The sequence below is a fragment of the Camellia sinensis genome, chromosome 5, assembly GCF_055761805.1.
Source record: "Camellia sinensis isolate YWXY chromosome 5, ASM5576180v1, whole genome shotgun sequence".
NCBI classification, from domain to species: Eukaryota; Viridiplantae; Streptophyta; class Magnoliopsida; order Ericales; family Theaceae; genus Camellia; species Camellia sinensis.
Window position 1 is genome coordinate 178,028,723 of NC_138965.1, and position 17,066 is coordinate 178,045,788.

The 17,066-nt window shown below is 33.3% G+C and overlaps 1 protein-coding gene and 1 pseudogene across 11 annotated transcripts in view; one reads left to right on the forward strand and one right to left on the reverse strand.

The window, feature by feature from the left end:
- LOC114259893 (jasmonoyl--L-amino acid synthetase JAR4 pseudogene) overlaps positions 1-17,066 on the forward strand; it is a 177,925-nt pseudogene that overhangs the window by 130,435 nt on the left and 30,424 nt on the right. The gene's annotated exons all lie outside the window — the stretch shown is intronic.
- On the reverse strand, positions 2,696-12,985 carry LOC114281311 (uncharacterized). Of its 10 annotated transcripts, XR_014330547.1 has the most exons (10): positions 12,562-12,963; positions 10,812-10,950; positions 8,936-9,102; positions 8,123-8,223; positions 7,761-7,848; positions 6,152-6,427; positions 4,930-5,061; positions 4,247-4,310; positions 3,384-3,464; positions 2,696-2,939 (listed from the first exon to the last, which is right to left on the reverse strand). XR_014330547.1 is itself a non-coding variant. In XM_082870529.1 (9 exons), the coding sequence occupies exons 5-9, from the start codon at positions 8,714-8,716 to the stop codon at positions 5,463-5,465; spliced, it is 570 nt and encodes a 189-aa protein (XP_082726655.1). In that variant the 5' UTR covers positions 8,717-8,810; positions 8,936-9,102; positions 10,270-10,676; positions 10,812-10,881; positions 12,562-12,977; the 3' UTR covers positions 5,068-5,462. The 10 variants fall into 10 exon arrangements, 6 of the variants coding, with proteins under 6 accessions (XP_082726655.1, XP_082726654.1, XP_082726653.1 ...); XR_014330546.1 differs by lacking the exon at positions 3,384-3,464; XM_082870529.1 differs by lacking the exons at positions 2,696-2,939; positions 3,384-3,464; positions 4,247-4,310; positions 4,930-5,061 and adding exons at positions 5,068-5,546; positions 8,696-8,810; positions 10,270-10,676 and having other exon boundaries at positions 10,812-10,881; positions 12,562-12,977.

Below are 17,066 nucleotides of genomic sequence, written 5' to 3' on the forward strand. Positions count from 1 at the left end.
CACAACCAAGCAAGTTGATTAATTTTAATCTAGGTGTTAATTGTCGGAGCAAATCAAAGCTTGAGTATGACATAAAATGTAGCACTACTAAGTGTTATAGCCCAGTGGTTGTGTGTATGTGTAAATAAAATAAATAACAAAATAAAATTAACTAATCTAGAGAATAATTAAATGATTTAAATTCCAGATTAATAGCTTACAGTACTTATAAGTCGAGGCTTGTGTTAAACACAATCTCCTTAAAGTAGATTTCGCCCTCGCTCTTGTGTTTTGAGATTTAACGACGTCTACCGCCCAGGATGCAACAATTACTACTTGATTTGTAGCACTATAAAATCAAGTCTGGCGAACCAAATAATGCTGTAACTCTATTTATTAGAAACTAAATAATAGACAGATGCAAGAGCATAGGAGGATGAACAGAAGAAGAAAAGAAAAAATTCGATGAAATGAATTGATGGAATGTTAGGCTATTTACAGCCTAACATGCACCTATACGGGTTGGATTTGGTGGCAGTTCAGACATAGCCGGAAAGGTGCAACCGGAACAACACTGGTTCGGAAAGGAGGCGACTAGAAAAATTTGAAAATTCAAATTTGAAATTTTGGAGCAAATTTTGAATTATTTCTATAAAGAAAAAAATTTCCCGCAAGAATTTTGAAAAATTCAAACGAATTTTGTTCAAAAAATTAAAGTTATGACCCGACCTGGTCGGACGGCGACGCTCATGTAGTGATTTTGGGCCAAGCCCACTTTGTCCATAACTCCATTCCTTACAAAACTTGGGGTGCCCCTTGGGGCTCATCGCAAGTGGGGCAAGCCAAAGTATATATATTCAAATAAATCTTTAAGCATTTTCTATGTGGGACAAGCACATTTTACAAACATGTAAGAAACTCACTTAAAGCCATTTCCATGAACTCGAAAATGTGTGTTGAATTCTCATTTATTTGGAAATGGTTTTGAGCAACCAAATACACGATGTTATTGACTACGCGACATTAAATATGAACCTAATTAGAAATGTCAAAAATAACACTTGGGTCATACCTTAATTAATACTCAAAATTAGCAAAAAATAAGTTCATATAAAGCCATTTTCCAATACTAAGTTGGTTGGTTTGAAATCTGGTTAAAAACCAATAAAGGAAGAGGTTGGTGCTTTGAGGGGTTGTGCCTGTGATGTTATTTGGTTACATTTGAGTGATCACTTATTGGATTTCTCGTTAGATGATAATAAGCCTCCTACCTCTAGTAGAAAGGTTATTCTATGCAGCAGGTTGTAAGTTTGACCCTTGTCCTTGTTGTGCACTTTCTATCCGTCATGACACGGCCTCATGAGTGACCCTTGGTGTCATGGGGTGTGCATGACCGGTGGCTATTAGCGATGCACATTGATGATTTGATTATGCATTATTGATCTATTAATATACCCTTGGTTAAGGGCAACGGCGTATTAGCACAAGGTTGGACAATTAGGTTATGGCATGTGACGTGTAGAATGTTCATTTGTGAGCCCACCAGTGTGGTTTGATGCTTTGATCACATGAATCTCAGTTGTGCGAGTGCCTTGTTTGTGATAACGGCCTATTTTGAGAAGTGGGTTAAAAGTCACTTCTCAATTTTTAATTCACTTCCCTTTCTCAGAAAAAAGTCAAAAAATAGTTTTTAACCATCTTTTCAAAACATCCCAACATATAGTCTTAATTGTGAAGGTTTTTTTTTTAGCAATTTTAATAACACAACCAATGCTTTTTAACCGGTGAAGTCTCCCATGCAATAGTAAATGACTATAATTCCCATCTTTAACCAAGTTGTAAAATTCACTACAACAAGTTGGGCCTTGAGTGACGAAATTTTTTTGTCTTCAAAGAGCTAATTTCGTCACTATAGATATTTGTGAGGAAATATTTTCGTCACCGGTTTCGTCATTGAATGTTTGTCACTAAAAACCAACGTGACGAAAAATAATTTCGTCACCAATGAAATTACTTCAGTGGCGAAATTTTTTGTCACCAATAAAACAACATTTTGTCGCCAAAAATTCTCATTTTCGTCACCAAATAGTTTTTCAATACCATATTTATGACTTTAGTTGACGAATAAATTTGTCACGCATGTTGATCATTGATGAGGAAATAATTTCTTCACAATAAGATGTAAAGATGACGAAATTTTTCGTCTTCAAAAGTCATAATTTTGTCACCAATAAAACAATATTTTGTCGCCAAAAATTCTCATTTTCGTCACCAAATAGTCATTCAGTACCATATTTATAACTTTAGTTGACGAATAAATTTGTCACGCATGTTGATCATTGATGAGGAAATAATTTCGTCACAATAAGATGTAAAATTGACGAAATTTTTCGTCACCAAAAGTCATACATGGGTGACGAAATATATTTTGTCGCAAATATATATATACGCGACGAAATTTTTAGTCACCAAACATCAAAATCAGTGAAAACTTCCATATATAAGTTGCAATAAATTTTATCACAAAATGTTTATTAGCGACGAATAATCACTTTGTCACAATAACAAGTACAAATGACAAAACAAATTTGTCACTAAACTTGTTCCATATTTTATATTTCAATTTAAATTATTATTTCACAAATATCCCTGCTCATATCCCAATATCCTTTTAATTGTACTAGGAAATCCACTAGCTATTATACACCACTTCACAAAAAAAATCACTAAACAATTTATATTATAAATCAAAATATATCCATCAAACAACTTTAATAATAATCCATTAAGTATAACAAAAAAACCCATCAAAGCAAATCCCAAAATAAACTACCGTGTTGTCCACAAAAAAAAACAACACTCAATCTTAGTTTGCAACTAAGTATTAGTTCAGGAAAAAAAAAATTTCAACACTTGATCTTGATTTGCAAGTATGCTTCCAAACGTCATCAAAAACCAATCTGCAAAGAAAATAAACAAGAAAAATATTAACATATTATCAATTACATTGTACAGACCTCTCTGTCCATGTCAATACAAATTGTGTACACAATGAGTCTAGCTTAACAACCAGAAGTTCCTTTGTACATGGAAAGCTCCTATTAATCACATCACTAACTTAAAGCAACTCCAACACTGCCTAGAAAAATACACAAAAAAGTAAACACATAGTTTTGTCTCTTCTTTGGTTAGTGTGTATTTTAACAAGGGTCATGCTAAGTAAAAAGTAACTAATGAATCTATTTTCATTAAATACATTAAAACTTGTTAAATGTGAAACTGTTGTGTCTTACCTCGCTTGCACTCTGTTTTACTAGAAAGATAAGAAGTTGTGTATTGTTGCTAAGCCTGTATTGGTTGTCCTAGTTTTATTCGAAAAATTGATTAACACTCTTTTTCTTTACCTGATTTAATCTCCGTTTTTCCCCCAAGAGAATGAAGTGGGTGTTGGTGTAGAAATGTGTGCTTTCATTCCTTGAATGCTCCTTCGAAATAAAATATAGCTCTTATGACTTTGAAATTTAAAGAAAGTGGAGAAGTTCCAATGCTATGTGTGGAGTTATTGATTAATAGTCAAATTTGATATTTTCTATGACCAAAGTGCAAAGATGACTTATAATTGTAGCACTTGTGACTAGTGGCATGTTCTTATATTTTCCAAGGATAAAAGGACCTAATAGATGCAGGTTTAGGTAATGAGAAAAGACATAGAATAATATGTATTACTTTAAACTATGTCCTAAACAGAATGGACTTGCTGCGTTATGGGATTCATCTTAGTGCCACAAATAATTAGGACAGCATTTCATTGTATTGAGTTGTACTATTATTGTCTATTGAGACAACTGCCTTGTTATCTCATCTTAGTGCCACAAATAATTAGGACAGCGTTTCATTGCATTGAATTGTACTATTATTGTTTATTGAGACAACTGACTTGTTATCTCAGTGTTCTCCTCACAGCTCACGGTCTGTTATGCCCCACATTTCTAACTATAAGTATAGGAAAAGTAAATATTCTTGTTGTCTAAAGTCCTTTTTGTAGCGCTCAGTGTTTAGTGTGTACATTATTGATTTTTTTGCAACACTATTCACATATTGTCCCAGGTAAAGACCGGGAGAACCGGATACCCTATTGAATCTATTTTCATTAAATACATTTTGAAACTTGTTAAATCTTAGTTAATAATTAGTGAAACTACTGTGCTTTAACTAGTATATACTAACCAACATGAGAAAAATAAAACATAAAACAAGCGAAACTTACCAAAACGGCGATCTACGAGTCATAGGATACCATCTCCTCTAAATTGTCCTTTGAAGGGATCCCCCTGCATAGGGCAACCCAAATAAGGGGGAAAAAAAAAAAAAAACACGGATGACTGGTGACACTTTCAATTGGTATGCTATGCAAGTAGTTTGGAGCACATATCATCTAAATTAACTAGTAACTCCATCTGTCGTCCTGTTAATTGAGGAAAAGTAGAGAACAAAAAAGCACATATAATCTAAATCATGTTGTTTTTCCTTCATCAGTCAAACAAGCCTGAGGTTTAAAATTTTGCCCACGAAAGGAAAAACAAAGGATTATAATTTACTCGACTCCATTAATTCATAATCCAACTAATTTGAAATTAAAAATAAATAAATAAAAGAAAAAAAAATGCATAATTGGTTCACTCTCCAATTATGAAATAACAAAAGAGAGCAAGTTACGGGATTTGGATTTATCAATATTATCCTCACTCTTTATATGAAGACTGGTTTTCTTGTAGCCTATGGAGCATGATTGAACAGTATATATAAACACATATTAGTAAATCATAGCCTTGAAAAGATTTTATCAAAAATTTATTATGGCAACACATCAACAGAGAGAGTAAACTAAACTAAATCCCAACAAAAATTAAAACTCAGATCAAGGTAGAGAAAGAAAAGCAATTAACATACCAAGTCAAGATGGGTCAACTCCAAAAGAACAAACAAATGACCAATCCCCGCTGTTCCAGTATTTGAGTGTTGAGCAATTCCACCAAGATTTACATAATCCTAACTTGTCTGATAGAGGAGTATGCTCCACCCCTGTTGAGTATTATTATATGCAAAAGTTAGCAAGAGTTTTTTAGTATTACAAAACCATCAACTGAAAATGTAAAAACATAAGGATTGAATAGAATATCATAACTATAGACTTCAAAAATATAATCAAAAGAAGTTAAAATAAACAGTTTTCTTTTTTCTTTTTATGGATAAATAAATTAAGCTAAGTATTAACTAAAGACACCAAGAGGCCGCCATCCTAGTACACTAGATATCTAGCACTCCACAGAAAGTCAAACTAAAAACCACTTGGCAAAACTAAGCTTTCATATTAAATCAATCAAAGAAAAGGATGACTCACAGAACTGTTGCAAATATACTGGAAAATGTTCAACAAATATAAAACAATTAAGAAACAAAACACATAAATTTCAATTGAAAATTTATGGTCTGTGACTTCGCGTGTGTAGAGAAGGCTTATAAGATTGAAGCAACACCCGATCAGTGGCATTTGCATCCACTCCACACTGCAAATAGGCAACAACTATTATATCAAAATGGCATGCTAATTTAGCAAGATATAAAGCATAGAGAGATTCATTCAAGAGATTAACTAGTCCCCAGATCCTATTAAACACATAGCAGTAAATGTTCCAATTTGCACATGGCACTCTTCTTACACTACTTGAGGAAAAAAACACAGAATCTGTCTGAATAATTCAACCATTCAACCTTAGCAAATTGACAAGTAGCAAAATGTTTGTCTAGAGAAATTTAGTGAAAAGCATCTCATTTCAACCACTTCAATTTACAAGAGAGCCCACATGGTAAGCATATTCTTTGTGTTACGGAGAAGAGAAGCTGCAACTATTGTATTTAACTCAAATGACATGACTAACGGGAAAGAAAGCAATACTCAGAAGGACCATGGTGAAGCTAAGGGAAACCAAAGATAACCTAATGATTGAAATGACTATAATGTTTGTCTCTTATAAATTAGTTGATGTGATTGGATGATAAACCTAATGTAACACTAGTCATTGGTTATTTTGCTACAATGTTTTTAGTATGTAAATTTTATGAAAATTGCTGCTGGACAGCCCATTTGAGTAAGTGAATATGATTTTTTTACCTTAATGAGAGCATCTACCACATCCATGAACCCTCTGTAGCATGCAGTGACAAGAGAATGCACTGCAATATGAGGACGAATCAGGTCAGATCCCATGAGCAACTCCACATGCCTTGCACGACCATGATAACTTGCCTCTAACAATGCCTCCTCACAAGCTGGCTGAGAAGCACCAGCTTTAACTAAGATCTCCAAAATCTCAAGGTGGCCCTCCCTCACTGCTGCTGTTGTCGCGAAACCCCTGAATAGTTTTTGGTTCACATCGGCTCCAATGCTCTATCATTTTGACAAATGCCAACCCTCAACACATTGCAAAAATAAAGAAAAAACTCAACAAGGAGACATTCGTCATTTTGGCTCAAAATCTTCAAGCTGGTTAAGAAGAAACAAATTAAGCTAGCAGCATAGTAAGCATTTTGGATTCTTCATCAAGTACAGGTAGCCATGGCCACTCCCAAACAAAATGGGCAACATGACTGATGTGACACATAATGGGACATGGGACTTTAACTAAGCATCCAGTAGGTGGTCATTAATATGAAGAAAAATGAGAGTGTATCATGTAAGTGTGTGGCACATAATGGGACATGGGACTTCAACTAAGTAGCCAGTAGAAGGTCATTAATACGAAGAAAATGGGGGATGTATCATGTATGTATGCCACTATGCACAAGCTCTGGTCAATGGTTAGATACAACCCAAAATGGGCCTCACCGACCCAAACTTGAAAATTTATATTAAAAGAACACGCCATGAAATGAAAAAAATTATAGTAAAGAAAAATATTTTATAAGTAACAAATGGTTAGAGACAACCCACGATGGGCCTCACCGACCCAAACTTGAAATTTATATTCAAAAAAAAAAGAAAAAAAAAAGAACAAGGGATGAAATGAAGAAATTTATAGTAAAGAAAAATACGTTCTAAGTAACAATTATTTTGAAAATAAAGAAAATTATAGATAACTTTGCTTTCATTTTTTCCCCTTTAACTTCATAACACATGCCTAAGTAAACATAAGATGAAATGAAATAAGACAGATCACACATGATATGCCTAGAGAATAAAATGAACATAACAGCAAAAAAAAAATTATTTGGTACACCTCTAGAGGGACATCAATCCATATAGAAAGCCCGTGTCTCAATAATGCCCTATAAATATTAATTGGAAAATCAAGTTTGAAAACAAAACTTGATGTTTGAATACAACAGAATAGACTAGTACTGCAGAACAAGACAAGTAGAGAAACGGAGGAATCAACAGACATATAGATTAGTTGTGCTCTGAACTGCACCATTTTTAGCACAAACAACCAGGTGACCCATGGATGATAATTGCTTCAATACTTCAGTCTGATAAAAGATTCACCGTAAAAGTTAGCCAGTTTATCTAGATTTGAGTAACTAAAGCAGATTGAGTAATTGGATTTATTGAATTTTTTACGATTAATTGTTCAGTTTTGGTCACAGGATGCCTCAATTTTAAGATAGGCATTTGCTCATTTATTGCACAATCAGATTTTGAATAACAAACCTAAAGAAAGAACTAAAACTAACAATCCCAAACCCTTAAAGCGGAGCATTAAAGAAATGTCTACAAAAGTTACCGCCAATTCAGAAAATCCTTCCTTATATCTCTCTCTAAAAGATTTGCCAGCAGATCCACCACGTGCAGCTTCCTCAACCAAATTATCACTACACACCAAGTAAACCAAAAAATTAACTCAACTACCATATTTCAAGCTGAAAGAGCTTCTCCTAATTTTGCGACAGGATTAACTAAATGACCATATAGTTGCAGTGAATTTCATTTTGCATACATCCAGAACCATCACAGTTGGCAATATCATAAAAGGAAACAAAAGAAATGAAATTAAAGTTTTCAAGTAAATAACTCCAACTTTTCAAATATTATGCACAAGCCTTGAGCATTACAGAATGTAAAATGATACCAGATATAGTAACTAACCATTGCCAATAATATCTCCTGAAAAAACCTACTCCCCTCCACCTTTGACATAGAAGCCATATCTCACACAAAGCTGCGACAATGTATCCAATGGATATCCTCTGGATTGAACGAAAAGATGCAGAAGTTCATTATTCCTAATAAAAGAAAGCAGGGTTACAATAGAGAAACACTTCCCTCAACTATTATTTGTACCACACATTCACACTGGTCAATAGGTTTATTATGTTTATGACCTAGGTGGTTATCACTGTTTTGACAATATTGCCAAAGTTCAGTGAAATTCCTGGCAATTTAGAAATATAACAGTGTTCTATGCCAAAAATTGAACCAGTAAAGTTAATAGCCTATGATTAAGGGATCTTATATTGAATTTGAAGGTGAATTTTGAGTGTTTAACATGCTAAAAGATCCATTTTTGGTGAAACCTATGCATATTAACATGCATTGATTAACTCTAAATAATCCCTCTGTTTTCAAAGAGATTGAAGTGATATCCATGAATCTATGTAGAACTGGGTAGTCATTTGTCGAATGCACATAAAACAACCAAGCAAATAAGTAATTGTCTACCTGCCTACCACGGATGAACATTAACAATCAAATGAATCATGTCTCCACCATTCAATCCGAAGAAATCACAACCTTTAAATGCAAAATACAGTCCCAACAAATCACATATAGGACACTGCATGTCTCATTAGTTTCGAAAATTAGGGAAAACATTAATTCTACAAAATTAAGGAAAACAGAGATAGAAAAATAGAAAAATTAAGTGAGAGAGAGAGAGAGAGAGAGAGAGAGGACCCATACCTGAATATACAAAACAGAGAAGTCGAATAATAAGAGGTGTTGATGGAACAGAAAACACGACACTAAAGGAGACGGGCGAACCAGCTCGGAGATACGACATCGGTGGCGCCACCGAAGAAGGAGAACGGGCGACGTCGATGTTGGCGGCGGCGCTGGAGAAGAACACGCTGAGAAGGAGGACAAGGGGCTAAGAGCAACTCCAACCACACTCTTTATTTTTTACTAGCTAAAGTACAAAAAAAGTACACTCTTTATTTTACCTAATTAGTTTAACTATTGTGTGTTCCAACCATACTCTTTATTTTAACTAATATTTAATTTATTTTATAAAAAGTATAGCATGTGAATATTTACCAACATGTGAATTTTGTGGAACCATCTGGAAGGGGAAAGGATGGGAAAAATAAAAGAAAACAATAAAGAATTAAAAAAAAAAAAACAACAATACAAAGGAAGGTCTTCAATAATAATAATTTATCAACACAAAAGAAGAGATGTGAATTGTAATTTCTTCAAGGAAAGGCATTCAGTCCCCATTGTGAGGAGTTTTTTTACTTTCATTAAATTAGATGCCTTTGATAAGTCTCTTTCAGACGGCTGTAAATAGTATATTGACACTCTTTTAAATTCGGATGCATAATTTTGGTCAGGACTTTGATGTTTTACATTATGTAGAGGAAAATGTGCATTGTAGGGATGGCAATGGAGGGCAATAGGGCGGATATTAATTTCCCCTTCCCATTCCCCTATAATTATTTTTCCCTATCCCCCATCCCCCACCCCCCATCGCTCATGGGTACTACCATCCCCATCCCCTATTGGGTTTGAACTTTCCCCAACCCAACTTGACCCTTTTTTATTTTTTTTAATGTTCGCAACCAAAGTTATATATAATCTGTGCATAAGCCCTGTCAAGATCTGTCTACACCACACCAATGCTTTACTACTCTAATGTTCACTCTCTTGTGCATTTGCCTGTATCTAAAAAAAATGCCCTGTAACAGTCCATTGGCAGAATAATGTTGACATTACAAAGTTTCTAATATTTATCTAAATGTTAACAACATAATTCATATCATTATCAAAACATACTGATCATTGAAAGAACAAAAAGTCAGCACATTTTTAAACATATCATTTGAATTAAAATTTCTTCTTTGGCCTTTCTCAATAACAGTCGTTCATTTACAATGAGGTTATCACTAGTTTCTATAAGAAAAGAGTAATAGCAATAGTCCCTGTTAATGTGCCGAGAAATATAAAATGAGGAAAAGAAAAAGAAAATAGCTTAATTATTTATCTTTTATCAGAGGAACTAAATTAGAAACAAATACCATTCAACTCTCAACTCAGAGGTCTTCAATAAGCCTCATCACTTCATTTCGCATTGTCATCTCCAAAGAAGTATCAACATGCTCTTCAACAACTGAAAACCAGTTGTCATCCCAGTCCAATACCCACTAGTACCCTCTCCTTCTCCTCCTCGCCCTCCTCTGTTCTGCTCAAATTCAGCTGTGTTTGGTGTCTGCTTCAAGTCTCAAATGGGAAGAACAGCCTTGCACTACTACCAGTCTCTTGAACCCCTTGCAAACTTCCATACCCATTTTCAAACCCATCTAGTGAAAAATTAAGGCTTGGCTTGAATTCTTGCATAGGGAACCCAGATGGGTAGATTGTATTATTTGTCTCGGTGACCGACATAGGCAAGAAAGAACTCAGCCCCCTTGAAGCAATTCCAGTACTCTTGACCCATAATTAAAATAAGCAAAAAATTCTAGTCATTCTTAGTGTTTGACGCTAAATACATTCTTTAGTGTTGAGTACTTACAGCCGTAAATTATTCAAAAAGATTCGAAAACAACAATTGAGTACTTACAGCTGTTTATGGGGCATATCAAAATCACTGTTGAATGAGCTAATCTTTGGCTCCTCATTGCACCAAAACTCTAGATCAACACCACCCACCAATTATAGTTAGGCGTGTTTGTCCCCAACAAATCAAAAGTGTCAATAGTCTACATTCACCCATAATTAAAATAAGCAAAAAAGATATATATATATATATAAACTAATCAATCTTACACAAATAATTCAAGGGTCATGCTAATGCCTATTTATTGCAAACAACAAAAAAACAACAGGCTTGAAGCAAAACAGAGGTTGGAATGGCATATTTTCAAGGTTAGCATATTCCTTTAATTACAATATTGCAAACAACAACCCGTAAACAACTTCAACTTGAAACAAAAAAGAGGCTGGAATGGCAGAGTGAACCTCAATTAAATTATGAAATAGGAGACCAGAAAAGCAGGAGCTAAGCAAACACAACCGAAACAGATGTAGCACAAAAGCTGTGTAACTATGGAAAGCCCTTCAGTCAAACATAAACTGAATATAAATCAAGTGAAAGAGGCAGTAGGCTTGAAGTTAAAGAAACCATGGTTTTGAAAATAAATGAATTGCAATCCACATTGAAATCGTAGGGATCAACCATTAATAACTTTTTGAATCTATTAATCTACATAAGCACCATTCTCATCTCAGCACAACAATCTATTCCTGTCAATAAATGTATTTCTTCTGGGAGCAATTATAGTTGGAAAAGTCAACCACATTCTTTTTCTTTCTCTTATTTTCTTCTCCCTCTCTTTTCCAAATACAAAAAAAGGGGCATTGTCCAAGGCCCATCTCAGTTGCAGGTCTATAAATAACCAATATGACACTATAATATTTAAACTTAGTTCATCTAGATTACAATATGGAACAGCTGTGGAGTTATTGGTAGGACGGTATGTAAATGCACATATGAACATATATATATATATAGAGAGAGAGTATACATGTCAAGAGACAATTTTTTTGGGGACTACCCATCCCTGACCCATTCCCCGATGGAGAATTAAATTAGATCACCTACTGACCTGATGGATAGAAAAATTGGGGAAACCCACATATTTTGGGTAGGGTCTCCATACGGCAGAAAGCATCCTAAAACAAGAGAACTACAGAGATCTACTTTCAAAATAAAAAGAGATCTAACCAACATTATTGTTGAAATCTTTCTACAAATCATCAATAAAACCATGCATTTCAATACACCCTTCTGATAAAAACAATAAATCTCCTCAGTTGACATGAGAAAATTTTAGCAATCATGATAAATTATCACATACCCACATCACAAGAGTACCCAAAAAAGACAAATATTCAATACCCACGAAGCAATTTCACAAAATACTAATAAATCACAAACACCCAATAGTGGATAACATCAGATATTGCATACAAAATGTGAAAACCAAAGAATAACTCAACAAAAGAACAAATCGAGATATTAATGAACCAAAATCAACTATAACAATATGATCAAATCAAAGTCTAATGCGTTCTTACCAAATACATGAATCGACCATAAAGTGGAATTGACTGAAGAGAGTAAGAAAATAGATTTGAATATGGGTTTAGAGCTTCGCCTGCTCTTCTTCTTTTTTGGTCTCAAATATGAGATTAAATACGGAATTTTTAATCAGATTGGATGCCTCTAGGGTTGCAGATTGCTTTTCTCGGAGACAGGGGGTTTATGAGTTGAAAAAAAGGGGAAGACAGAGAGATAGAAGGATCCATACCTTGAGGAAGAGGTCAGATGGAGGGAGTTGCAGACAAAGCTGAAGGAGAAGATCGATTTTGTGCTGAAGGAGCAGATCAATTTCGCGGGAGAGACAGTTTGGAGAGCCTTCAATCACTCTCCAATTGAAGCCAGTGGAGAAGGCAAGATGTAAAATAGGAAGCCCTTTGGCTAGCCCATTGGAGTGACAATCCTTTGGAGTTGCTCTAACCCGTGTTTTGTTTTCATAGAGAGAGAGACAAATGAGAGAAAAACTAATAAACACAAAAATAAAAAGGGGTGAAAAATTGTAGTCTATTTTTTTTCATTACCATTCAATATAGCAAAATTTTCTCTTTAAAATTAGTGATAAAATAATTTTCTCATTAAAAAGTCTTAAAATATTAAAATTTATCAATAACAAAAATATATTCCTCACCAAATGGTCTTAAAATATTTAACATCAAGTTTCTAAAAAATATATATATTTAAAATTATTGGCGACGAAAATATATTCCTCATAAATTAGTTTATAATTTGTGACGAATTTTTTCCTCACCAAAAGTGTCAAAATTTTGGCACCATCCAAAAAAATTAGTAGGAAAAGTTTCGGTGACGAAACTTAATTTTTTTCTCACCTAAAAGGAAGTATCTATTGACGAAAATAAATTTTGTCACCTATTATTTTTATTTTTTTATTATACGTGACAAAATTTATAATTCTTCATGGATTATTCTTATTTAGTGATGAAATTTGTATTATTCACTAATATATTTACCAAATCAACAACAAAGCTAGATTATAAGCTAAAAAAATTGTGAAGATTGAAAACCCATAAAATTTTTGAAACAACTCAATTAAATTGATGCAATATAAGAAAAAAAAATAGAGAAAAAAGAACCCGAGTTTGATGCAGAGAGTGGAGTCCTGTGTATACAATAAGGGCCAACGGTAGTGTAGGTGTTGAAGGTGGAGTCGTGAGGGCAAAGATCGATGACAAAGAGGTAACGTGCGTGTGTTTTGAGAGATAGAGAGAGAGATGATAAACAAAAAATTGGTTAGAAAATTAATACCTTATTTTTTTTCATTGCCACTCAATACATCAAAATTTTCCCACCAAAATTAGTGACAACATTATTTCCTCACCAAATGGTCTCAAAAATATTAAAAATTATTGGTGACGAAAATATATTCCTCACAAATAAATTTATAATTAGTGACAAATTTTTTTCTCACCAAAAGTCCAAAATTTTTAGCGCCACCCACAAAAATTAGCGGGAAACTTTTTGGTGACGAAACTTAATTTTTTCTCACCTAAAGGGAAGTATTTATTGACGGAAATAAATTTCGTCACCTATTATTTTTATTTTTTTAATATATGTGACAAAATTTGTACATTCCTCACGAATTATTCTTATTTAGTGACGAAATTTATTTTCATCACTAGTTTTCGTCACCATAGGTTACTTTTGTTGTAGTGATTGGAAGATCATGAAATGATGAACTTAAGATAGAGATCATATTGTATGATGATAGACTTGAATTACATTTAGCTTTACCATAGTTGATAATCATCTCAAAAGCTCTTTCCACTGCTAGATGATTGGTCTGTGTACAGTTAGAAACCATACAAAATGATATATTTGTGATATAGGATGTGAACTATTACAATACAATTAGGTAGTACTATACAAATAAAATTTATATAATATTTTTATTTAAAATGATGCGATAGTCTTAACACCTATTGTTTTAATATAATTACCACCTCTAGAATATAATTACCACAATATTCAGTATATAATTTTGTATACATGTAAATATTTTGGGCAGGGCTTCTCTTCCGTTTAGGTTTGTGGAGTTTATTTTGTTTTGATGATTTTCATTTTGTTAGAATCTTTATGTTTATTATCCACATATAACAAATAAAAAAATTAATTGGTTTGATAATTGTAATATATTTAATTTGTCAAAAAAAAAAAGTGTATGATCTATTATTCAAAATATACTTGTCGTTTATTTATTATTAGACAAATGTAATAAATTAAACATGATACGATTATCAAATTAATCTAAAAAAAATTTAAATAATATACACAAAAAAATTTATAAAATAAAGAATTTTGATAAAACAGAACCTATCTTTTCATGTGAAGCTTTTTTGTTTTTCTTATGTCTTTTAGCCTTTTATCAGCATCAGTGCCAATCAGACACCATTATCAGTAAATGGACTTCTTGCATTTGAGAGAGAGAGAGAGAGAGAGAGAGAGAGAGAGAGAGAGAGAGAGAGAGAAGAAAAAGAAGAAACAAAAACTCACGGGGTGGTTGACCATAATTCTTTCTTTTTCAACTTTTTGGCTTTTTCCATACAATGGCGCTGTTTGGGAAACGGTGGTTGAGGCTATTATAGCCTCGTTTGAGTTATTAGCCAAAAAGCCTCCAAATCAAATTTTTTCAAAAAAAAAAAAAAAAAAAAAAAAATTGGCTCAGCGCCGGACAGTGTAAGCTGTGCCTACACTGTCACAGCCTCAACTTGTTACATAAACGGCTAAATTACCAATTTGCCCCTTTACATCAATTGAAAAAATTATAATTTTAGGGACAAATTTGTCATTTTACATTCAAACATCATTTCAACACACTTTTCAATACAACAACTCAACTAAAAATTCATCTCATCTTCTCAAACACAAAAACTAAAATAGCCTACTAAAATAATCAAAAAGCCAAAAAGCCTCTAAAATAGCCGCTTCCCAAACGAGGCCAATAACAGAATCTATTTAGGGTTGGTTTGGAAACTGGGTTGGCTTTTTGATTTTTTAACATTTTTGACTATTTTAGCTTGGGCTAAAAAGTTTGGTTTTGGAAGGGCTTTTTGGCTTTTTGACTTTTTTTGTGAGAGAAGAGTGTAATGATTATGGGTTGGATGTGATGCTTTGTTTGTTGTGGCTAAAATAACTTATTTTGTCTTTTGTGGCTAAAATAGCCAAAAAAGCCCACAAAACCACTTCCCAAACGGTGCCTTAAGCTTGGTTTGGTTTTAGATTTTTGCTTTAAAAAGTATAAAAAATAAAATAAAATTAGCTACATAAGTCAATAAAATAAAATATCACATCCAAATTGTTATTATTACGCTTTTTCTCTCACAAAAATCAAAAAAATCCTAATCAAACAAGACTAAAAATGCCCTAATACAAAAAAGCCAACTAAAAAAAAATCAAAAGATATAATGAATTTTGGTATTTTTTTTCCTGTGTTTAGTTATGCTATCATCAAATCCTACTTTACTCCACTTTTGTACTCACAGAGAGATAGAGAGAGTACATGGATCACGAGACTCCAATCACCAACTCATCCCCACACAAATTAAACTCAACTCACATGTCTAGGTTTACAAACTGTCAAACACTTGTCTCACATCGATTTTTTAAATTACTCAAACTTTATTTATATATTTTAGAGGCTTCTTTTATTAATCAACAGATTTTAAATTGAATGTCTTCAAAAACAAAATATCATTGCTCAGTTTTCGGTTATTTCTTGTGAGCCAAGTATTTGCCTAGATTTATTTCTCTCATCTCGCCTCTCTCAATTATATGCACATGTGAATGAAAACAAGGAAATTGTAAAAAACATATTTTTACTTCTATGTTAAAAAAAAAAGAGAGAGAAAAAAAAAAAAGAGAATAGAGAGTATGGTTGTGAATCATATATATATATATTTTTAAAAAAAGGAGTTTAAAGGACGGGTTAGTGAAGCAATGTTCTACATATGCTGCATTAATTTGATTTATTTCTTGGACACCTATTTTCACCCTATACCCAATTCTGTAAATAATTCCCTTTGACCCAACATTACAACCAAAAAATAAAGTTCTATTTGATCTCGGGATTTGTATGATTTTTCAAATGACAAATTGACATAATTTTATTATTTTCGGCTTTCCTATCATGAGACTATATATATATATTTATTTATTTTTTTATGTTGGAAAAAATGAATTTTTGATGACTTTAATTAAATATTAAAGTGGGTCCCCACTATCTATTGTGTTGTGTCTAAGTGGGTGTAGATACTTTGCAATGAGATCTCTACACCACAAATAGAATGGCCAAAAACCATTAAGAATTGAATGATAAATTGCCCCATGAAATTAGCTTCATGAAAGAGTTAATGGGGTTTGTAACTTCTGCCTTTATTGCAAAGGTTAATAGTGTATTAATGGGGTTTGTAACTCCTGTCTTTATTGCAGAGGTTACTGGTGCATTACTACTAGCCATAAAGGCTGGAGGCTTTTCCTCTCTCCCCTAGACATGTATAAATTGAGACCCTCCTGTCAAGTCTCAAACACAAAAATTGTTTCTTCCATTCTTCAGTCAGTTTGCTAGAATTTTCTTACTGTGAGAGAGTGCTGCCATTGTCGGTTCGCCAAAGCTAACAGAAGGTGCTTCTGAGTTAGCCGGTTTAAACCATCTTATCTTGGGAGACAGAAGTCGACGTTCTTCCAACACCCACGGTGATGCGG